Source organism: Colletes gigas, unplaced genomic scaffold, assembly GCF_013123115.1.
Source record: "Colletes gigas isolate AHSC1104 unplaced genomic scaffold, ASM1312311v1 Colletes_gigas_Sc00008, whole genome shotgun sequence".
In the NCBI taxonomy this organism is placed as follows: domain Eukaryota; kingdom Metazoa; phylum Arthropoda; class Insecta; order Hymenoptera; family Colletidae; genus Colletes; species Colletes gigas.
Window position 1 is genome coordinate 2717847 of NW_025106637.1, and position 24191 is coordinate 2742037.

At 42.6% G+C, this 24191-nt stretch overlaps 2 protein-coding genes across 2 annotated transcripts in view; one reads left to right on the forward strand and one right to left on the reverse strand.

Annotated features, from left to right (window-relative positions):
* The window catches only part of LOC122396678, a 45952-nt gene extending 30689 nt beyond the window's left edge, over window positions 1-15263 (reverse strand). Inside the window, exon 1 of the mRNA XM_043395271.1 lies at window positions 15177-15263. Within this exon, the coding sequence (XP_043251206.1) occupies window positions 15177-15219 (43 nt within the window). The 5' untranslated portion in view covers window positions 15220-15263. The remainder of the gene's footprint in view (window positions 1-15176) is intronic.
* Window positions 1-24191, forward strand: part of LOC122396978 (RING finger protein 17) — a 216158-nt gene that overhangs the window by 32812 nt on the left and 159155 nt on the right. The gene's annotated exons all lie outside the window — the stretch shown is intronic.

A 24191-nucleotide genomic window follows, 5' to 3' on the forward strand; every position in this document is an offset into this window, starting at 1 on the left:
ATCAATTTTTGCTTTCGGCTCGAGTGGACGATTTGTCATCTTTCGCAGTCTGATGAAGCCTTGTCGAGAAGCTCGGTAATGATACTTGTGTTATTTGTCAGTAAGAATATATATTTTCAAAGATACAACCATTCGTGGTCTTCGATGTGTCTTCATCAAGCGACACGGTAATGATTTTTGTTTCTTCCGCGAAAGAAATCAAGAAAGACAATTTGTTCTCCCAACGAGTCTCTGCTAATTCGCGTAACCGAACTATTTTCAACCGCTCGCTTTCTCTGGGATGCAACGACCACACGAACAAGTATCCTTTATCTGGAATTGCTACCAAAAAAAAATGTGATGGCAATGACGGATCCGTTTAAGTTCTTTCGTTTCTTGCCACGGTAAATAGTTGCGCTTGAACGGTTTGGTGTGTCTGTTACGCGATAAAAATTATGTAGGATACCGAGAAACCTGTCACAGGAAGTGAAGAAAAACATCGTGTAAGGTAAACGCCAGTGTCATTTACAGACGCGTAACGGTAGAAACCGGTTTGTGAAAATTTAATTGTACGCTCGATCTGTCGTATGCTTGCTCAATATTATGTTTCGTTCATTATGAATACGCATAAGTTTCGATGCGTTGACGATTCTAAATTTGGAATCCGGTCGAGAGAAATTTCTAGGAAAAGTTTCTTCTCGTAAAGTCATTTAGAAAGGCGTCGAAAAGAAACGTTTCGATGTTACGCGCCGTGTACGTATTTACAAAGCAAACTTTGTTTATTTATGGCTTGTTCATTGATTGCTCCAGTCGGAGAGTATAATTATTTACCGTCGAGACGAGTGTGAGAAAGTGAAAGGTGGGACACGCAAGAAATCAGATTCTTTTATCAAATATCAAAGTTTGAAAACTTATAGATAGATATTTCTACAAAACTGGACAAAATTTGGTATCAAATTCTGGTTAATTTACGATATAAATAGGAAATGTATATATAGCAATGATGAAAGGAGAGAATCTTCAATTTCTACTGTCTTAAAACAGCCTAACAACTTGTATTAAAAATAGTCAAAGTCTACACGCGTGCAGTTCCGAAACTATTAGTGTTTTATTAATTATTAAGGCATTGTTAGCGGCGGCAAAGCTTCCTCTTTAAAATTCTATTTGGTTTTTGACGATCGGACTATCCATTTTCGAGATATCGTAATTTATGTAAAAGGGTATCTTTCTTAATTCGACTGTCTCACTGCCCGGTTCGCGTATAATAGCCTATTAACGCATATTAAAAATATCAAAACTTTAGACGCCTGCAGTTCCGAAACTATTAGTGTTTTATTAATTATTAAGGTTTTGTCAGCGGCGGCAAAGCTTCCTCTTTGAAATGGTTTTTGGTTTTTGACGATCGGACTATCCGTTTTCGAGATATCGTAATTTATGTAAAAGGGTATTTTTCTTAATTTGACTATCTCTGTCTCCGTCTGACGCGTCGCGCCGGACCTCTTTGTCGCACGTGAGTCGTGACCGAGTGACCTAGTTTCGGGCGTAGTATTTCCAAGAATTTACTACGCACTGTTTACTATTGTCACGCGCGCGAGTTCATTCATCTCAATGAACGTAAACAAAAGCTTCGGACCCTTATATCTTCGGAACCAGCCACCGCATCGACTTGAAACTAAAATCCTCATATCTTGGGAACTAATTGAGCTATCGACTGGTTCGAACGCTCATTTTAAAGGGCATTCCATTCTCTATCTAATGACTATACCCACTATTATAATTTCTGCTGTCTTCTACGTTTATTTTGAAATTTACTTTGACTCGACGCACCCAAAGAAGTTTCAGCAATTCCTATTGATTATACGACTGGCACGCGATAAAACTGGATTATAAATCTGTATAGGAGTATGTTTACGTAATTACTAGCCATCATTTTTTCGTAGATAATTGTTTTCTCTGGAACAAACTACCGTTATATGTGTATTCTGGCGATAGTCTTCGGGCGTTCGTTTGTGCGGTGCTGCCTTGCATGACTCCGGGGGTCTGTGATAAGTTAAGCAGAAAAGATACCTCGCCGACCCGATCCGTTTTTCACGAGCAAGCTGTTTCACCGCAGAGACTTCCAGAGGAACGGCCATTCGACAAAAGTTATTTCTGGAAATCACTTTGCCGGGGCTTTTGAACCGAACGTCATACTAATAGCGGGTCCGGTATCGCTGAAAGGTAAAAATTCTCCGCGGAACGGATAGATACAGATATTTTCCGTGGATATTTGTACGATACGGTCTGTGCTTTTTCACTACAGAGCCCCAGCCCCGTGTTCACCTTTCGCCTCTATTTTTACCCCGCGTTTAGTATTTTATCGCCAAACGTTGCCGCGAGCTGTTTCCTTTTTGCTATCGATATCTCTTCCAGCCCGGACGAAATTAACGACGGTATAAACGACACCACTTTGAACCGGCGTTTCGATCACCGCTCGATCGATCGATCATCGCCGACCTTCGGGCTAAAGTAAGTAGTTAATCGATTTCTCTGGCGCAACGTCCTACGGAAGAAAGAAACGCGCGACCCTGAGCTATACCGCTGTTTTTACGCTTTATGCTTTGCCAAATACCCCGTGCATTGCAATATGTCGCTCAAAGAGAACTTTATGGGAAGGTCGGTTACGTTTTATTGCGACCGACGTCGGTTTTTAGAATTCCGAGCGTTGCTTCTATTATTCGATCGTTGGGGGACTTTTCCATCCTGATCGTTCGGATTTAAATCCCTACGCAACGTTTCGTTCAATTACATATACATATCCTTACGTTTTTCAAAATAAACATCGTGTTTTTACCTGTTCGCTTAATACACGGTCGTCGTATCATAATCGGGAGATAGACGATTTTTTTTTTTTGTTCGAAAACAAGCAGAAAATATCCAGTAGAATTTGTTTTTTCTTTTATACAACAATTCGTTTTCGAGAGAAACATGTTTGAAAATCTATCGATAACGGAAAGTTATGAAACAAACTTCTACTGTATGCTCACGGTTTGTTTTTCCGTGAAAAATCATCCGATTACCGTGTAACTTTTTCGACGTCCTTCCGTTTGTAAATTCCCATTTTTATCGAGCAGCCTGGCAAAAGGAGAGCCAAGTCACCGGCGAAATATTGTCGAAATACCCTGAGGTTCGCGATTTTTTCCCCCCGCCGCCGGGCGGTAGAAAATTCCAGGGGATAAAATTCGTGGAGCAACTGGAAACGTTGGCCAGCATTCGAGCTCTCCACTTATTTAAAGGCACGGGGTAAACGTTTCGGCGAGAGTAAAAAAATAATCATTTTGATGAATATGGAAAGGAAGAGTCGAAAATGCGACGGCAAACACACGGCTCGTCTATACAAATATTATCGGGGCCCCCGACGGCTCGAAATCGAGGCGGCACTATCATCTGGCTGCTATCCCAATCGAGCAGTACTTAATCCTGGCAAATATAGTCGGAATTCCAAAGCATTGTTGCGCATACGACAGCCAGATTCGAATATCGCTACTGCGCACGTTCATGCTAATCGCTCTGTCGTTCATCCATACGCCGATTAATTATCGGTCGACTGTGTAATCCTGCGCGTTCGGATCGTACTCAGATCTGTCGTTCGCGTGCTCTGCTGGAATTTTCCCCGAAATCGTTCGAGATCATCGGTTTTTCTTTGTCCCACTTACGGTTCTCGGCCGTCGTCCGTGTTACAAACGAAACTACGATCGATGGCGCAAATATTGCTCTTTCAAAAATCAAATTGTACTAAAAACAAGTTAGATCAGGTTATTATATAGTAATGAAACGTAAACTAAAATTAGAAGAGTTGTACTTTAGTACCAACAATTTTTATCTCATGTCCATACTACTGTTTGAATACTATAGTTTGTACCTGTTGATAACAGTGATAAATCAAATTTCTGAAACTTGGATAATGAGTATGTAAGTTCAGAGTTACGCGAGGTTATAGACAGTTACATAATATAGTACTAACTTCGACGTGAAGGCCTCGGAATAATAAATTAGGCAAGTGCTTCGACAAATCGATCAGGAAGAGTTTCGTTGGAATGAGATGCGAAAAAAAAATCACATTTATTTTTACACGTATTGGTACAGAAACTTTTCCAAGAGACTTATAATAATTGCTTCTTTTATATCTTCATTGTTCCATATAAAGATTATAACCATGTAAAGGATAGGGTGGAACTAAGGTTCAGCTCGTCTGTTATTAATAGAGCGTTAAGAAAGGGAGAGAAAAAGTACGCAAGAAATATTGTAGTAAAAGTGTAATACTGAAATAGTATATTTAGAGATACTTTGTAAATATGGAAATATTCTATATGTCCGTGTCCTAGATAGCCTGAATTTTGATTGGGTAATTCTGATATCCTGAGTTCTTCTCATACGATAACCTACCAACGTTTCGAATTTATCCAACTTTCTCGTTCGCAGCATAATTTTGATATTCTTGTCCAGACTTATAGAAATGTATTATTTAAATGTATGCTAGATATGCATTGCCAGACTACTACCTAAGACGGAGCGAAATTTCATTCTTGCGCCATTAACAGAAGTCGGGCTCTGATGGCGGTCATATTGTTAACCTAAAATGCTCCTATCGGAGCAATAGAACATTCGAGTACCATAGTGTTTAGGTAATAGAACTTTCCACCGAGGTTAGATCGTACAATAGAACCTCCTTTGAACAAACCTCCGTTATCCGAATGTTCAGCCATCCGAATGCTCAACTATTCGAGTATTTTATAGTTCCAAACAGAGTATGGTGCTTGTAGAGCAGCGTTCCTCAACCCTTTTACAGCGTGACCCAAAAATAGGAATTCAATTCCATGTAATTGAAATGTTTGTCGTGTTTGTTGTTTTAAATTATTCGCGGTTTCTTTTTCCCCCAATTACGAAGCTCCTCCCTGCAGGGTGTAAACATTCCTCGGTCGAACGCACACGTAATTCCTAATTAGTTGCATGTTTCTGCAAGGTCAGCTTGATTAACGCGGCTGTACATGTAATGAACTAGTTCGATCCCTCGATGGTTAATGACCGACAACAAGATCGATCCCGACCGTAAACGATGACTTTCTTTGTCTGCTATCGATCAGAAATACAAAGCGTAACAGAGGACAGTAATTTTTGGCCTTCGAAAACATTTTTTACATAACGAGCGCGCATATCAAAATTCATTTTCGCTCGAGGGTCAATTTGCACTTTGTTTCGGGGATTTACAATTATTTTACCGCATTCAAAAATATTTTAAAGGCCATTTGTCAGCCGTACCCACACCGATCATTCGCACCGTTGTGTCACAAGCAAATACGCGTTTGTCGGATAAAAAAAAAGACAATAATTTCCGCCAGAAACGAATAAAACGATACATTTATTTTATGGATGAGCCACAGGGAACATCAAAACCTCCCAAAAGGGAGGACAAATGACCATTTTTAGACGGTACAAGATTACTCGTAATATAATTTGACAAAAGGTCATTGGAGCCGACGAATCAGAGTTTTTTTACTTCTTCCAGCTACCCTCCTATTTGAATATTGATCTATATTCAACGCAACGGCACGCCAGAGACGATATCACGCTGCTCATAACATTTGTTACAATTACCACACTGTGGTCGTTCAGAAAAAAAAAAAAAAATAAAAAAATATAAAAAGTGAGAGGAACGAAAATTTGTGCCCGTGTTTTACCGTTGCCTGTCACTTTTTATCCGCGCGCGTAAAAAAGCGACGATGCGACGCGACGCATGTTGATTTCGCGTTTAAATATCTACAGTCCCGCGAGCGGGGGGAGAAAAATATAAATGCAAATAATACCATAAATTTCGGGTTTAATTTATTTGGACGTTTTAAAAGTGCCTTTTTCGCCGTGGTACGACGTTATAAATGTTATTCGCCGGTCGAAAAAGTGATACAGGACAGCGTTACGGCCGTGTCTCGTGCAATCTAAATTTTCTAATCTTTCCCGACCAAATAATTCCGATCCAATGATACGGAAACGTGGCTTTGGATCCCTAAAGTTTCATGCAAACGCATAGGAGAAAATTCGGTTCTTTAAACGCTCGGAGAATAAGATCTCCTGAGCCTGTTTATTATTCCAGATTTTCTTTTTCGAGAAGTCTCGTCACGCGTACGCGTTAAATGCAAATTAATACGCTTCCCATTCACCGTTTTTTAAAAGCTTTCACTTACTATTGCGGCCGCCGACCCCTCGTACACGTCGTCAATTTCAAGTAACGTTTGCGGGCCGTTTAGTCGGGCGTCTTCATACTTTATCGAGATTATTCGCTCGAGAAAGTGAATTCGTCTGCATTAGGATAATCGTTGTTCCCATCTCGGTTTTCTCCAAACGGAATCGTGGTATCGGATTCTCATGCAAATGAGACGCTGCGAAAAATTCTGATCGCACGTTTTCCGAGCCACGGGAACAAATGGAGGAGGTTTCGCAAAAGCTGACCACCCCACGCGGAAGAAACAATGATACTTCTTACTAGGAATGACTTTAAAAAGGTTTTGAAAATGCCTCGAATCTTATTGACCCTGGTCACTTTCACAGTTTGTGATTTACAACACAAAGAAAACTTTGCTTATTTAAACCTTATCGTTCTGCATCAAATTTTATAATTACTGGCAATCAAAGATGGTTAGAAGAAGTACGTAGAAAGTCTGAAATACATTTACGTACAATAATTGTCTTGCGAACATGCTTTTACTTAAGTGCCACTGAAAGAAATGCGCAATGCTTTCTACAGTTAATTCGTTCGAATTTACTAATTTACATTTCTCGACTCCCTATCTTCGTTACAAGCCGCTATTAAATAACACGCGAAACTTAAATACTTCCTCGACCGGTATAAAATACGGTTTAACGATGTCTTTCGTGAGAAAATTCTGATTCTGTCATCCATCCAAAGCGCAGAAACGGAACGAGATCGATTCGCAAAGGAATCGATGGTGGCTCGAAAACAACGATCCAGCCATCGCAATAAGAGTCCTCTGTACGTAAAGCATGGTTCATTACACGGAAGCGTAACGACGCTCTTCCTGGCGGGGGTCACGGTTCTGTCGATTTAGCAGTAATTTATCGCCAGGCCGCGCACAATACGAAAACGGACGGTTTATTGCCGACATTTTTCCCTCCGTGCATCTCGTGCATCCCGCGGCGAACCTTTTACGAGAGTCCCCCCTCCCGTAAACCTGGGAAAATTCAAGAGCCCAGAGGTACTCTTCTCCGTGGCTAGGCGGAAGGGATGGACACTGGGGCGCGGAGGTGGCGGGAGAAAACAGAAAACGGGGTGGCAGGTGACGGGAGGGACGGAGGAACGATGAGCCGAAGGTATGCATTCGATAATACAATTTACGGTCGCGAACGATGGCGTATAAATTTTTATGGTGATCAGGTAGTACACCGGTTGATATACCCATAGCCTACGTCCACGGTGCCGCGCGTCGTATGCATCGTGAATTGTGAGCGGGCACGATTACGGGGGTGGTTACTGCACGCTCGAGGGTGGCTCGGAACACCGGGATAGCTGCTCAATGACGACGCCGTTCGTCGCTTCAATCGAACAAACAATCCTTGTTCGCGTCTCTGTAAACCCGGTACGCCGCTGTCCGCGGATTCCAGACGCTCGCCGGCGGACAAAGAGACGTTAAAACGTTGCAGACGAACGACAAAAATTTCTAAAATAACCACCGTTCCCCGATGGAGGTTTTTTCTCCCTTTTCCCGATTTAATTTCAAGGAAAATTTGAAACCGTCGCGACTGGAGCGGTAGGTATGCTGTTGTGTTTTTTTTTTTAACAGTGTGCTCTCTGCAAGTGTATAATTACGATGTTTTGTAGGAAGAAGGAACGATCGCTTCCAGGTTAAAAAGAATGTGGTATTACGAGTAAAAGTAATGCGAACAGTATGCTTAGTTTTTGCTTAATTGCGTGGCCTCTTTCCTAGTAACAGATTTGGTATCTGTGTTGTTTAATAGTGTTTTAAATAAAGCTCGCGAGAAAGTAATCTTCCCTAGACTCTGCACAGAGCAATTCCCAGCATCGGATCCATCGATCATAACATTTCTGGAGTTCGCTTTCTGGTTTAATATCCGCGTGTCGTTGCTTGGAATTTCAGGAATTGTTGGAAAACGCGTTCCTTACATAATTCCTTTTACTTCGAGGAACGCGAGACGACATATGGGTCGAACTGGGGGTTGCTTCGAACGTTGTGATTGACTTTGAGGTTCGAAAACTCTTCCACGATATTGTAGAATATTAGAGGAACACTTGTCGAGGCAAAAATAAATATTTTACACCTGTAGATGCGGATCTATAACGCTACCAAATGGCAAAGGTCATAATCTGAGTGTTCCCTTGTCGGTAGAAGCCAAACTGTGGTCGATGTCTTACCTAAACGCGTTCGATGGAAACGCTGTGCGCAGACAATGCGGGCGTGGAAAGGTAACCGCGTAAAACGTTGTCTGCGGACAGCGCGGCTCTGCCGGGACGTTGGAGAAAACCTGGAGCTTTATGAACGGGATTACAAACGGCGGCGAGTGAATTGAATCGGCAATAAAGAGTAACGATCAATAGCGTTCCGTTGGAACGACGCGCCGGGATAGAAACAAAACGGGACCGGTTCCGTTCGTGTCTAATAAATATTTCCGAATAAATGACGGGCCCAGCCCTGGCGTTACTTGAATTTCGTTATTATCGACGCGATCATTGTCGACGCGGCGCCGAAACGCTGTGAAAACGAATCATCTTCATTGTCCGTCACGGCTGCCAGGACACGACAAAACAGACGCTGACGCGTAATAGGAAAGACACAAGCGGATGATGGAACGGTATTGATTCCCGCGAATTATATTTGCAGCGATAACAATCCCGCCACTCGCTCGTTCAATCTAAAATAGATGCTCCCATCTGTCTGGGTGGGTTTTTTTCGACCGCGCCGGGGCGGGTACGCGAAGTGGAGAGAAAAAGGCTTACTTGCACGGAAACTCCTGGACGCTCGGTCCGCGAATCTCGTTCCCCGGGACGCGTGTTCAGGCGATGCAACCACAGAGATAGGCAAAGACAGATCTAGACATTTTCTCAAAAATCTCTCGAACCTCTAGGCTCGAGGATCGGTTTAAATAACAAGTTTTTTGCGATGGGCAACTGCTACCATCGAATTCGAATAAAGAATAAATTCGAAATGAACTTTGCTCGACTCTGATGCAGAAGGAGAAGTTAACCTTTTGATGAGCCCCGGACGCAAACGTCGTGGCGTTCCCTTCGCGCGCCACTTTTTCTATCGTCGTTTCTGTTTCCTCCGAGTCCCCATCTCGGTGTCTACGAGTATCCACGGGCGGCCGATCAATCGATTCGTACTCCAGCGAAATGTATTCTCTCTGGGCTGCGCGAGCTCTCTGCACCGAGATTTTTACGGTGCACGCGCCACTTCGGACGCAATTATTCGTCCAATCGTCGACGACTGATACGTCGCCCGACGAGTGCGACCACTTGGATGATTTTCGGATCGACCAGGTTCGGACACGCTGTTTACTTTGTTACTGTCTGTTCCGCGAGAGATTTGAATTCGAATTAAGGCACGGGAGGATTTTTCTTTATCGATTGCGCTCCCACGACACACGGGATACGTTTCACGGCTCTTCGTCGAATTTGATAAAACGTGCGCGTAATCAAGCTTCGAATCGGTTTCGAGCTGGAATAAATTCGACGTTGCGGGTAATAATTAAAGAATTTTTAAATTACAGAATGCGAAAAAATCACCAACGGGTATTCGAAAAACTTGGCTAGAATTTTCGAATTTGTTTGTTCGCGTATAATCGTCCGGCGTCGAAAAGGTTGAAATTTTTTAAATCGTTTCCGCGCGTTCGTTTATATCGTCTTTTCCAAGTGCCACGCATATTTTATGAAAAGCTTCCGCAGCTTTCGAACGGAGCTTAAATTCATGAAGCAAACAAGCCTTAATTAGTCCAGATTGAAAATCTGTTTATGAGTCATGACGCAATGTGAAATTTATGCGAAACGGTGTAGCGCGACAGAAAATAATTCATAGACGCGAACTTTGATGGTTTTATTTTCTCTGTTAACTGAGCCCCAAAAATGTAATAATTACCCTCGTTGCGGAGTGAACGTATTTTCTATTTTCTGTTTCCGCGGTGAAACCGCGATATCTCATGAATAGATCACGCTAAACTCGCATTTCCTATCGACAAGACAAATGAGTCTTTACCGATGTGCCTGTTTTTTATTCCCCCCCGCGGTGAAAGCACTACACGTTCGGAATAAATTACGTCAGATACGCATTTCTTTCGAGCGATACAAATTAACTCGTCTTTAGCCACTCGTAATTATGCGAGCAGCGAGAGTTTCTGGTTAAGAAATGATTCAGTTAATGGGTTAACAGCATAAAAATAGTGCTTGTACGGCGTGAATGCTACTGGTATAATGAGAGATTGCTCGAAAGACCTAATTGAGCCTTCCCAGTGCGTGCACGAGGTCTGAGAAATGTAACAAACTCGAAGTAAGAGGATTCCTATGGTTCCACAGACGCACATCGTATTACGGTTGCGTTTTGCTAGATTCTATCCTTTATCCGTTATGGATCGATCCGTTACTGACTTTAAAGAGCGTAGCGAATCAACATTACGCGATCCGCATTATGAGAATCATGGATCGGGTTTCTAAACACTGGAAATCAACTAAATTGTTCAGAATCATTATTGAAGATTTTTATTCGTTCCTCCAATCAGAGCTACTGGCCACAGAATAATAATAAAAACAAACGTCTTGGAAAAATAACTTTTATATCGTCGGCGTTCCAAAAGTTTCCCGAATAAAAACGTTCAACGAGCGATAGAAAGGAAATGGCATTTTATAAGAACCAAGGGTGGGAAAAACTTGGGTAGAAACTTGTGATAGATGATGATAAGACCAGGTTATCGATATTCACGTGGTTCGTTTGACCGATACAAAGATGGATGGTCGAGGAGGACCAATTCCGTAACCTCTGTATCCGTCCAGTCTTGTACGACTAAAGTTTTCTCTGCATGTTACTTCGTAGAGAAACGTTTATCGAATAAAAGTCACCATGTGTGCCACGACATCGAGTTTCGTTCGAGATTAAACGGAGTTTATATTATTTAATTTATACGAGTCAATCTGTAACACCGAATCGCAGGTTGTCTTATTGTGCAAGTCGGGTAGATTCGCGTTAATCTATATCTGATTATCATTCGCCACGATGAAGTGTAGTTTATTGCACGGGTTGACTGACTCTCAGCTTTCAGATTACGTTTTTACCTGCTCCGCGTTGCATCGTTAGTCGCGTTTGTAATACTTAAGTAGAACGTTTCCTTATGGATTAAGTATGACTGCATTCTAATAAGCCATCGTTTAAATTTGACGGTTTTCTTACGTCAAACGACTAGTCACGGCGGCTATAAATTAGGAGGCTCCACGCTTGACCCTGCAACCTTAGCCTGCTTTCCTTCAGGTACTTTCTAATCCTTTGCGTGATTTCTCACTTGCATTTCCCTTTCTTCGACCTGCCTTACATACGCCTCCGCTTTGTTACGGTCCCTCGTTCCAGTATTTTAATGTAACTCTCCTCTTTTAACTAGAATACAGAATTCGACATAGATTGCTAACAAATAATTCCGGTAAAAAGCATGGAATTTAGAATCCGTGAAATCGGCGAGCAAATGAAGCGTCAGTTTCGCGGTAAAAATTTCTAACGGACCGTTCGAGTCCGTCAAAATTTTATTCGAGCAGCATATAACAATTTTGGGGGTGCAAGGGGAACGACCCAGACGAGTTGACGTCGAGGAACGTTCACGGCGCAAGGGAATTTACGCGAAAAACATGTGCATAGCCATTAAACCGTACGGCGCAACGCGAGGCGAGCGCAAAATTCTTACGGTCGTCTGAGTACTAAACGCTGACAAAGGTCTTCGAAAAGCTCTACTTGCCTCCCTCCTGCGCCAGACCCCCGTCCCCGGCCACGTTTTGCGCCGCTATTTCCTGTAGAAACGATTCCCTCCTTCCCTGGCGATCGTGAAACGCCGCGCGACGGTGTTTCGCTCGTGTTACGTGCTGTCCTCGCTCGTTTTTCTCCTTACAACGAATCAGTTTCTGCAGACGAGGCGGCCGTAAAACGTAACGACGTTAATTCCGTGCCTCGTACACCTTACGGGGCACGGGCCACTTCTGTGTACGAAATGTTTCGATGTGGGAGCCGGCTCCGTAAAAGATTCGCCGCTGGAATTGTTACGAAGGATGTTGAAATTTTGAACGCATGCTCCGTCGAGCTGGTAATGACGCGTCAAACTCGAGATACGCGATTCACATCTACGTGTCGGGTGAACCGGAACTCGCGAATATTTTCTTCGAATCGAAAATCGGAAAACACTATCGTCACTCTCCGTTTCATTCGATTTCGCAATAAGGTATTCCAAATACACCCTCATTGCGACAGGTGAAAGTTTTCAAATTTATGGTACTGGCAGAAGTATGCAAATATTCGATTCAGAGGGGTGAAATCCACCCTCCAAAATGTAACTTGTTACAGGAATAATTGGAATTTTTCGTACGAGTCATGTCTGCATATTTCTGAATACAGAATTTGAAAAAATTATTTAGGACTGTTTCACATTCGCTATTTTTATTAAAAATTGTATTCCTGTTCAAGTAGTATAACCTGCCCTAAAATTATTCAAACCTTGTTGTATACAGGTAGAATTAGGATTAAGGAGTAAATCGGGTTTGAAGATTTTTATCGATGGCAGGGTTATGCGTCCCGAATTCTTGCATAGAATTCTGGAAACCCACATCTGCATCGTATCCTTGAAGGGAGGAAATATTTCTGTGCACGAAATGTTTCGATGCGGAAGGCGTTTCGTAAAAGATTCGACGCTGAAATTGTTATGCAAGATGTTGGAATCTTCAACGTGCCATGTGGTAATGACACGACAAACTTCAGGATCGTGTTTTACGCAATGTATTGTTCGTTAGACGATTAAATCAAGTATCAAGAAGAACAGAAACCTTTATGACACCTGCATTTTTTTATTCGTTTCGAGGAACGAAGCAGGGAATTTCTTCCTTTTGAATTTTCCTTTGTTAACACAGTGGTCTCGTCGTATTCCCTCCCGATATCGCAGCCCGACGGGGCCGTATCAGCGTCGTGGTAGCTCCAGGAATATCGGATCCCGCGGTTTTGAAATTTGCAGACCGCTGGAAAATTCCGCGGGAAAATTTTCTAGCCGGTACGCGCGAGTCCTTTAATTTGCATCTACTTGCGGACTTAATGATCGGAGACGCGCGTTGTTTTCCGCGGAGTCGTGTAGCACCTATGGGGCCGACGCGTAATGAAATTCGAGAGGAAAATCAGCGTGAACGGGCCGCGCGCGAACCCCGGAGTCGAGAGGCCGACGTTTCGAACGTGACGTGGCGAGTCCCATCATTTTATGCAAATAAAAGCGGAGAACGCTTGATTTCCCTTGGTGTTCAGCCTGGCGACGACGACGTCGCCGTCCGCCGTCGTCGGTGCACACCAGATGCTGACCGGAAACACGAACGTGTTCGACCGCCATTCGGATTATCCGCTTAATGGGAAGAGATACACGAAAACTCGCGGCGACAAAAAATGCTTGAAAAATTGCGAAACAAACTTTTTTCGCGCGGGTCTCGCTTTTTGGGGGAAATATAACGTCGAAAGTGCCACGGACAGCAACACGTTCAGGTGTGATTCTCTTTGTTAACCCTTTTTCCTGCTAAGAGCATGTGCACTCGACGTGGGCAAATTTTGTTCGAAACGAAAACAAAAAACAACTATCCCGAATAACGGGGCTTCTATTTCCTGCGACCGGTGTTTGGAAATAATGAAATTTTTTTGTTGGTTCACAAAATAGAAATTTAATTATTAACCGCATCGTGTACAAGATATAAATAGAAATGAATTATTATATTTTGTAATTAATGCTGATATATTATCCATTGTGTCTTTATGTTTCCGTGGCACACACTGTTCGTCATAAACTTTCTTACAATTTTACATACACTTTGTTTCATCGATAATCGAATTTACAATTCGAATTTACGAAAATTGGTAGTGTTTGTGTTACGGGTAAAAGAGAGCTCTAGTTACGAATTCGGGAACAAATTTTTGTGCATAGTTCTGGCCATAAATAATAATGATCAGAATTCGTAGAAAACACTACATGAAGCTGCGCGAGAAAATTGAGTTTAAAGCTTTGTATTTTCCATACACTGAATATGTATCGATGCATAACCCAGAATCACAAACAAAACGTGGCCGATAGCGTTATCGGAGTGTTATTCGAATCGTCCAGAATTTGAATTCATCGAAACTCGAATTTGCTACTAAATTTCTAGCCCTGCGCTCGATCGAACGTATGTTTAGAATACGTTTACTAAAAGCATTCGTCGTTCTCGATTAGATTGAAACGTGGTTTTTCTTCTACTTAGGATATTCAATGCAAGTTGGCGCCAAATAATATTTCTGAGTTTCGCAATTGTAAAAAATAAACCCTGGACGTCTGTAATTCGCGACAAAGTGTTTCTTGCACAAACATATCATCCAGACGATAAATAAAGAACCGTTCGTTTCGTCTTCCCCTGCGGTGTGCCGGTCCCGGGGATATTTCGGCTCGCGCCGCGTATGTAAATTCTTCCCCGGGTTTGCTCGGTCGTATCGAAACGCGGAACCATCCTGTTGCACCACAATTTTCGCCGCACTCCCGGTACTTTCGTACGGAAATAGCGGTCGCACTTAACCGGTCCGCGTCGATTCCCGCGGGACCGTAGGCGGCACGTGTCGGGGAATACGTGTTTACACCGTCCTGGGATCGCGCGTTTCGCATTCGAGCCGCGTGCACCCGATCGGTTTGCACCTGCACGGCATCCCGGATTCTTTTTTCTCTGCCCATCGAGGGTGCCCGGGTCTCGTCAAAGACCGGTCGAACAGCGCGTTAACGACGCGATGTCTCCATTAAGATGATCGGGGCTCGAGGATGCGCACGCGTTGCGACGGATACGGTATCGACCAACGCGTGTAACTTATCGACGAGGACTCTCGAAACGGAGTCCCGCGGAGAACTCGTTCCGGAAGTTTTTCCCGAGGACGACGCCTCTGGACAGTTCGCTTACTCACCCAGAACACTCAGCAGCACGTAAACGACACTCGACGAACGCATTTTTCCCCCGGGAATCCACGGGATCGTGTGCACGCTTGTGCGAACTGTCGACGATGACACACACGCGTCGCGTATCGGCGTACTCGTCGTGCCGAAGTCCACGCGGAAACTGGCGGTTTCCGAAGCCACGACGCCGCTAGTATTCCCCGACACTTGGAGCAGAACGTATCGTACGTTCGTCGACTTTTGTTTTTGCCACCATTCGAGACCCCGTGGTCCGCCGTCGTGGGCTACCTCCGTGGTGGGAAAGGAACGAAAGGAGGCGCGCTTACATCCGTCCTCTCAGACCACCAACCGCCTTCGAACGGATCGGTTCTGCTTACCAGCTTACGCTCCCTTCGACGCGTTCCCCTGCCCTGGCAACCGAATTTTGGACCCACGCCACCTGCACCGTTTCTTTTACGGCCTGGGGATTCACCCCTGCTAGCCGCTCCCCCACAAATACTGGCAAACGAGGCTTTTCTCTTACGAAATAACGTCGAAACTCACGCGTGATCAAAGTAATCGGTGACACGAATCTAACGGTAGATTTATGGACCAGATTTTCCTGTATTAAATCTGCTGTTTTTCTGAATTATAGTACATACACGCATGTACCTCTTTATCAACACAAATCCTTTAACAAGAACGATCAACTCTGGCAATATTGCATTCTTTTTTCTCTTGCAACTCTCAGAATCTCTACTTCTATGTAGACATCCAATAATTTAAAGTACGTTTTGAAAATCATTGCTGTCGTCCCGTAAAATGTGTTTGACCGAATTACTGACACTATAATTATTAATCGGCTGACCAAACACTGTCCAAACGAAAGACCCAATTACTGTTCCCTTGACCAAAAATCATGAAATTGCATGTTTCCATGTGAACCACAGATTCCCAAAGCGTGGGTCGCGGTTGAATATTATCAACCGAAAAGTTGTAAAACTATTATCAAACAACAGGATTTCCCTCCCCGAAGCGTTGTGAACGCATAAAATTACTTTCAAATTATTCCCACGGATTCCACGATCAATTTACGAGGATTAACATGTATATACGAAACAATAAAAATGCAAACACTTCGTAAAAATTTTAGCGGACACGAACAATATGTACACTTCTCGCGGATTCGCGATTCCGATAGATTGGAATAAAAATTTCTCATGCATCATTTTCACAGAAAAAAACAAGAGAAAAACATCACGTATCATACCGGGAATTCCTCGATTATTTAACCATATTAGAACGAAATTCTCTTAATTATACTACATTATCGTAACATGGTTTTTTTCCAGGTACGTACCGTTTCCTGAAAACTAGACGCGCCTGCCAGCGATCGTGAGTAACTCCAAAAATTTATTCTACGATCCGATAATACTAATTTCCCTCTGACTGTGTTCCACGCATCGATCAACGTGTTACGTATTCTGCTAGAAATTGTTACATGCGTGGCTTGCGCGCTTTAAATAGAGGCGACCGTGATTACAAGGCGAAGGGAAATTTACGGTGGTCGATGGTATTGGAAAGTGATCCGACTACTTTCCACGATCTGCATAGATCCGTTTTTCGCTCGAATGGTAGTTGACACGCTTTGTAGAAACGAGTTATCGTTTCTATAAAAACAAATCCTGTTACTCCCTGGACAGCTCTGTCGCGCAGTAGTAAGAAATTATGCCGTTCGTTTCGTGTCGCGAGGAGAAACGGAGGAAAAAAATTTAGAACGCGGACCGTTTGACTTCGTTAATTTAACACGTAATATTAAGTTAACGTTTAATACAGAAACAAACAGGCTGGAGTGTCTTCTATAGCTGGAGTTCCCAGCGGCAGCTCATCATCTTTATTCTCGTCGTTGGCGTTAATTCGTTTACCCATTGAGCCGTGTCTTGCGAAACGTCACGCCGGTCGAAAAGAGAACTACTGGCATAATTACGATTAATTACACGCTTTTAATTAAACCGGTTGTACCCTTCAACCATTTCCACCATTTTTTTTTCTTCTTTCTTTCTTTCGTTTCTTGTTCATTTATTTACTTATCCGCGCATTAGCGAGGCTCGAGGAGCCACCGAGCGAACGCTTCTACGAGGTTTCGAGAAAACGACCGTCTCTCTTACATCCTGCTTGCAACTTCACCCTTTTTTTCGCTATTGCTATTTCGAACTGAATATTATATTCCCGGGATTAAAATTTAAGCAAGACATTTTACGGTCTTTTACTTTGAAACACGGTGGTCAGCGAATACGTTTTTAATCCGAAATATTTGCAATTAAGTTCGCCGAGATTATCACGCGGAAAGGAGACATTTGGTTCGGACCATTTCAGCTACGTCCAGATAGAAATTTTATAACGGGAATAACACGGGAATGCTAATTAGAAATTTTTGTATGCTAATGTTGTCACGTACGAATGTTACGTAGTTACTTCGAATTATTTGCTCTCATTATTTGGATACGTATCAGGCTCCCGCGTACAACTGAAATTACTTTGTTTCATAGACGAGAGTTCCGTATCCAATTACGAACTTATTTCGCGCGAACTTATTTTACTTATTTCGTATCATTTTTTAATTTCAACTTGCGCGGCTAGAACCCTTAACGCTTCTCCGATTACAACGATTTTTTTCATAATTTAAAAACAAACTCCACGCGCGAAACGAAGTTTAGTAATTATTTGTCTGCTGATTCAAAATGACTTGTAGATAATCCCGTGCGATGAAACGAGAATGTATAATGAATCGAACGGTTATTGCAAAGTGAGAATGACGCGCGTACGCGATTGGTCGCATTTAACGCCCGTAAATGATTATTTATCGTTATAGATATTCGAATATTATATAATAATCGTAACGAGGCCATCTTTGACTTAATTTCGTATCTGTAAACAGTCCCGGTGACAGCGAATGTAACACTTCATATCTCGCGTATTGTTTTTCGACCCGAAATCGAACAATCGTGTTCAGTGTTGTTGCAAATTTTATTCCTTTGCCGTTCCAATTAATTAGCGGAGCTAATTTAACGTGCTCGACAAATTCAATAAACGGGAATGTATAAATTATTAGTCTACTTGTCTATACGGCACAATAATTGTACGCGAATCGATAAATTTGCACCGCGATCATAAGAAATAATTAATCAGATACACTTGTTCGGTACTCTTTGATACCGATGAATATTAATAATCAGTGTTTTACAGTGCGTTTAAAAACACCTTTGCGCAGACAATGATTGCAAATATAAGGCGAAAAATATAGAGATTTCTTTAAATAATCGAGAAACCGATTAATTACTTATTAAATGTTGAGTGAAGTAAATGAAATATACGGACGATAGATCGAGCGTATCGGTGTCTAACGCGCGTTACGATCGAACTTAAATTAATCGATAATTCGTTGGTATCGAATGTCGAAACGCGCGTCAGCAATCGAACAGAACGGCATTTCGAAAGCGTACGGAAAATATCGGGCAGTGACATTTTTATAACTCGCAACATCGACGTCGTGCAAACAATCTCTATAGCGTAACATAAATAGTTGCCGTGCGGATGGTCATTCGCGTAGTTTTTTGTGCTTTCATTACGAATGGAAATTCTCGTTCGAGTTTAATCTGGGATATCCCTGCTGAAAAAATAGCGACGATAACGAACACATCAGCGGCCTGGGACGGTAATTGTCGTCTGGGAAAAGCTTTTTTCGCGCACGGTCGTTCCTATTTGCCGACTAATTTCCGTTCTGTGTTGCAAGTCGATACCGAATCGCCGCAAGTCTGCTTTTTCCCGCGATTACTGTAACGTGTTCTCCCGCACGACACCTCGGGAGAGCCATGAAATTGCGGGGTCATTCGCGAAACGACCGTCGAGTGATTTCTCGCCTTGTCACTGCCGGCTAAAAAGAAGAGAAACAACGACGCACCAAACGGTATAATTGCTGCTTTTTACCGGCGTCCGATTAACCAAACATATGTTTCGATCGCGAATTAAAATTTGTACCCATTGACAGTGGGATTAAACCAGAATTTAAACAAATGGTTCTTCCAAATCGTATCTCATAATTTTATTAAGAAAGGGTTGAGAAACAGTTTAATTCCGCGTCAAAAGTCCTCGTCGATGAAAGACCGCGAAAAAGCGTTTACACAATAATCGACTGGTCTTCCAGAAAGCTACGAGTGCATTAGGACGTGCAAAGCACACGCGCGGTTGGAATGAGCAGCAATGCGACGTCGTTTGCATAAAAAAATGCGAGGAAATGCGGGGGAGCACGGTTGAACCGAGCGATATTAGGTCTTATTGTTCGAGTTCGAGCTCTTTGTCTATTCCGTTTCGATATGAGACGGAGCTAAAGAGTGAATATCGTGGTCGACCTAGTCCCGCTGAAGGGCTCTCCACGAATGCACATTGTGTCACGGGTTCTTACATTGACGGTGAACTTTCATTTCTCGTTCTGGAGTATCGTCGTCCGCGGTGCGTTCCGCGATGCGATTTCTCGTTTAAAAACGGACCCAAGAAGTAAGAATTTCTTACGTCGAAAATGCTTTCTCCATTACTTCTGGTCGGGCAAGTGCTCGATAACTGTTAAAAACAGAGATCGAACGAAAATTGATTTCGAAATAAGGGTACTTTTTTTATATTGTTCGAGCACACCCTTCGTTTCCCGCGATGTTCCTCTCGGGAAGGTTCCTCGTAGATCGTCGATCCATTCGCAGGAACAAGTTGAGATGGCACTCTCTCTGTCTCGGAACTCTTTCCACGAGAGTTTCTGTACACTCCCGAAATCAAAGTCTCTCGAATTGCAGGCGTGGATATATTATTAGGTATTCAGCGAGTGGAGACAAATTACCGAAGGCTGCCGCGCGGAATTTGAAACTTTTCTCATGAAACAAGTTCGTTCGCGAGACGTCTAACTGGAAAACGAGGGATTTCTCGACAGAATTTCGAAGAGCATTAATGTTTTCAAACGACCGTTAGTTATTAACTTTTCGATGATGAGTTGGGAGATTAGTTAGCACGGAATCCAAGAGGCGGGAGTAATATTCTATTTACGAGGATCGAACGTATCGATCGAAACGGATTTTGCGTATCCAAATTCAACGAGCGAACTTCGAATATCGTTGTTCCTTTTCCGGAGTTAAAAAACTAGCTGTGAACTTCGAGAACTTTATTTCTGGTCATCCGGATAGAGAAATAATGTAATAACGCGCTTATTAGGTATTCTTTGGGACTGTCTTCGCGGATCGCGGAAAATCCGAGGAAAAAATGTAATGCAACGACGGAGATTAAGTTTTTGCGTAATCTCCGCGTAGGTCTGGATTACACGTGGGAAGTACCGGGTCCAACAAAGCCCTGCTTGACGTAAGAAATTGCGAATGCGTGCCGGGGTACCTGTATTTGTCCATACCGTTGCACGCGCTAATGAAACGAACTGTAACGATGAGAGAAGAATGGCGTGCTCGCGAGAAAATAGTTTTATTCAGACATTAATCCGCAGGTGCATACCTTTCCGGTCGAACAAGTAACATTTACGACGACTAGACACGCGCTTAAACTATATTCCTGCAAAATAGGCGACGCGTTGCGGACGAGAGTCGAATAAAAAAATGTTTCTTGCTGTATTTCAGCTTAGAAAATAATATTTCTGTCCATCAGGCACGGACGTGTGCGCGCTGTGTATAAATACAAAGTTCTGGAACGAGACCCATTAAACATCCGCCGTGCTCCATGAATATTCAAAATCGATTTTCTCAAACATGGAGCTCCGTGGCGCAAGAGTGTCATTTTACATTTTCGATATATATTTTCACGAAAATTCCCTCCCTCCCCCCTTTCAAGTAAAATCACTCTTTATGAAACACCTCGTACAATAAGCGTTGTCGAGGCCACTAACCTCCAGCGCGTGGAGGGGGTAACACGTGAAAATACTGTTATAATATTGATAACGCGAAGGAAATGGCCGATTTCTGGATATTTTTTCGCTCGCGTGAATAAATTTTTATCTTGCCCGGCTATGGGCACCGCTCGAAAAACTGTATAATCGCTACATAATCGGATCAAAGCGCGGGAATTTCGAAAGCCGATTACCGACTAACAGCATAATGAATTTTCGTACGCGCCAAAAGAATCGGTGTAGAATAAATTATTGCTTGACCAGCGAGCCCGGGCGCTTTGAACACCCCCGACACTTTCCTTTCTTTGCAAAATTGATGATTCGTCGCTGAATCAGCGGGCATTTTTAAGCCCGTTTATATTATTTTATAACGATCAACTATCGAATTAAAATGTGTAACGTGCGGTACAGTGGGGTGGCCGGTTGCAAAATACGTCGAATTGCATTCGTGTTTCGTGCGTCATAAAAAATTTCACGTAAGAAATTTAATAAAGTCTCGATACGGGCGACGCGACGAACGTAACAAGTTTTGTTTTGTCCCGAGCAGTTTCATTGTTGCACTTATGGCCCTATTGAATTGGGCGTGCGAAAATGTTTTCCATTTGAAAGCGTTGTCCATTGTTCGGTTCGACGAGAACGTCCTGATGGTGCATACGAAGACCCCGGGTGTATCCGGATATTGTGAGAGACCCGGTCGAATCGCATGAAGCTTATTGCGGCAGATAGAAAGCCATGGAATTCGGTCGTCGGTTCGCGCGACGGCAGACGCCATTTTGGCCTTGAAAACGACATAATTGGAATTTAAGGAACGGTGAAAGTGGCCCAGCTTCGGACTTGTTGAAAGATACGTGCCCGTTATGGGATCTCCAACAGGTGTACGTCGCCCAGAGGCGGGCTGAATTCTTATTTGAATATGAATTTAAAATATGTCGGTGCAGTATTATGGCATCGAGTCGATGGAACATAAAAATATGTATTCCCGACGATTGCGGCGCGAAGAAAGTGCGTGGTGCAATTTTGTGAAAGAAAAGTCGCTAGACCGTGAAGTGTGCTAGAAATTACGCAAACCGGAAGCGTTTATCGTGAAAAAAATGTGCTGCGTGAGCATGTTTATTGCACCTTGATTTCTTCGAACGGAGGTACTTCGATGGTAATTGCTGCCACCTTGTTTCATCAGACTTTGATTTATATTGTCTTTCATAATTGTACTATAATTCGATATCGATGGTATATCAAAAACAAAATAATCGTACGTAAACATAGGTTCTAAGTTCCTCCAATCGCCAATTTGCTCCTAGTTCGTTCGACATAAATTTAATCGCAAATCACCGCGTCTGATTTTATAGATAACTTTTTGAAGAGCAACGGTCTCGATGGGATATTAATTTGGGCTATTAATACAAGCTTCATTCATAGTAATTGGGAAATGAAATGTTATTTTAAACGGAGTTTCAAATAACGTTATTTCTGATGCGAGTCACTTTATGTTGGAACGTAGTAATAATTTTAATATAGAAACGGAGTTTGTATTATATTAGCATATATTTCGAACAGGTTCATTACTGCAACGTGACAATAATAGAAATTCAAAGTTCCATAACTTTATCGATATTCCTCGAAAGCTATCGTGACAGGGAACAAATTAAATCCTCAAATCTATTGTATTGTAACGCCCTGTATCACAATTTCTCGTTCCAGAACCACGTACTGGATGTTTACATAAGAAAACGGCCAAGTTATTTCCAGTCGGAACAACGTCGTCGAAGCCCCGCAGAACTGTGCGTGGTACCACGTCCACGAAAGTGCAGTGATTTTCCCAATTTTCCCAGCACACGCAGCCTATTAAGGTTTCTTTCCTCGTAGGAAACCCCTTGAGTTATAGAATACCACTGGCGTGTACCGTTAACCGAGAAATCGTATCGAGACGTTTCCATTGGCGCGCCGCGAAGCCGGAAACATCGGTATTTCCTATTCATCGCGGAATTTCTTCGACGTTCGACACCGGTCGACTGATTTTCACACTTTCGCGCGTTCCCAGAGTTTCAGAATTTTAGGGATTTTTGGTTTTCTGCTCCCAGAGAAGGGAAATCCGCCCCTCAAGATTATCATCGCACGAAACTGCCACTTTTCTACGTCACGATATTTTCAAGATAATTTCTCGAACCCATTTCGTGTAAACTTGGGCGTTTCTGTGCTAGTAAAATTCAATAAAGTTCGTCTTATTCTGTATTTTTAGCAAACTAGAGTTGTCACCGTTCTTGTCAAACATATCTTTCTTATTACCGTTGTCCATGCATATCAATTTTTTTATGCTATCCAAATTGTTGTTATTAAACACTTTCTTATATTATGTTTACTGATTTTCACGACATTAGTAAGTTTCATAGTATTTGTCCTCATCGAATTCCCAATCGGATTATGAAGTAGAGGATTCGATGCAGGCTGGCTTTGCATCAATTTCCGATGAATACCTTCAATTCGGCGACAATACGATACTGTTGTTATTGGTTGATTCGGGTTTTAAAAGGTGAATAATACCTTTGAAAGGTTGCTGTGCAGTCACGAAAATTTTTTTTCGGCTACGTCGATACCTTGACACACGTTCGTTTCGCCAACATTCGAGCCATTTCTCATTTTCCCTTCTCGTACAGCGACCATTTTTCATTACAGACTATGACATTCGAAAAATGAACCTCTGCTGTTTCGAATCTTAAAACCCCCAACCATCTCTATTATTGATTATCTATGACGTTGATAAAGTACGTCGTAATGTACTGAAGACGATTTCTTTTTTTTTCGTGGTCGAAAAATAGAGTAGAGTTTTATAGTCAGACGTCGATGGTGAATATTCATGAGGCGAATGATGGAGAAATGTTGGCGCACGGATGATGAAAGTTTCTGATCTTTAAAACGGATGACTTGGCATGTATTTTTCATTGATCTCCCTTCCGTTCGACGAGCAGGAAATTTGCAAACTAAAAACATTGCGAGCCTCCGCGGGAAAAGCAAACATAAAAATAAAATGTATTTCCTTATTTTTGCCGCCGCGTGGTTTAAAACGTGAAATATTACCGAGGATATCCGTTCGCCAATTTGTCGGTCTGTTCGCTGAAACAAC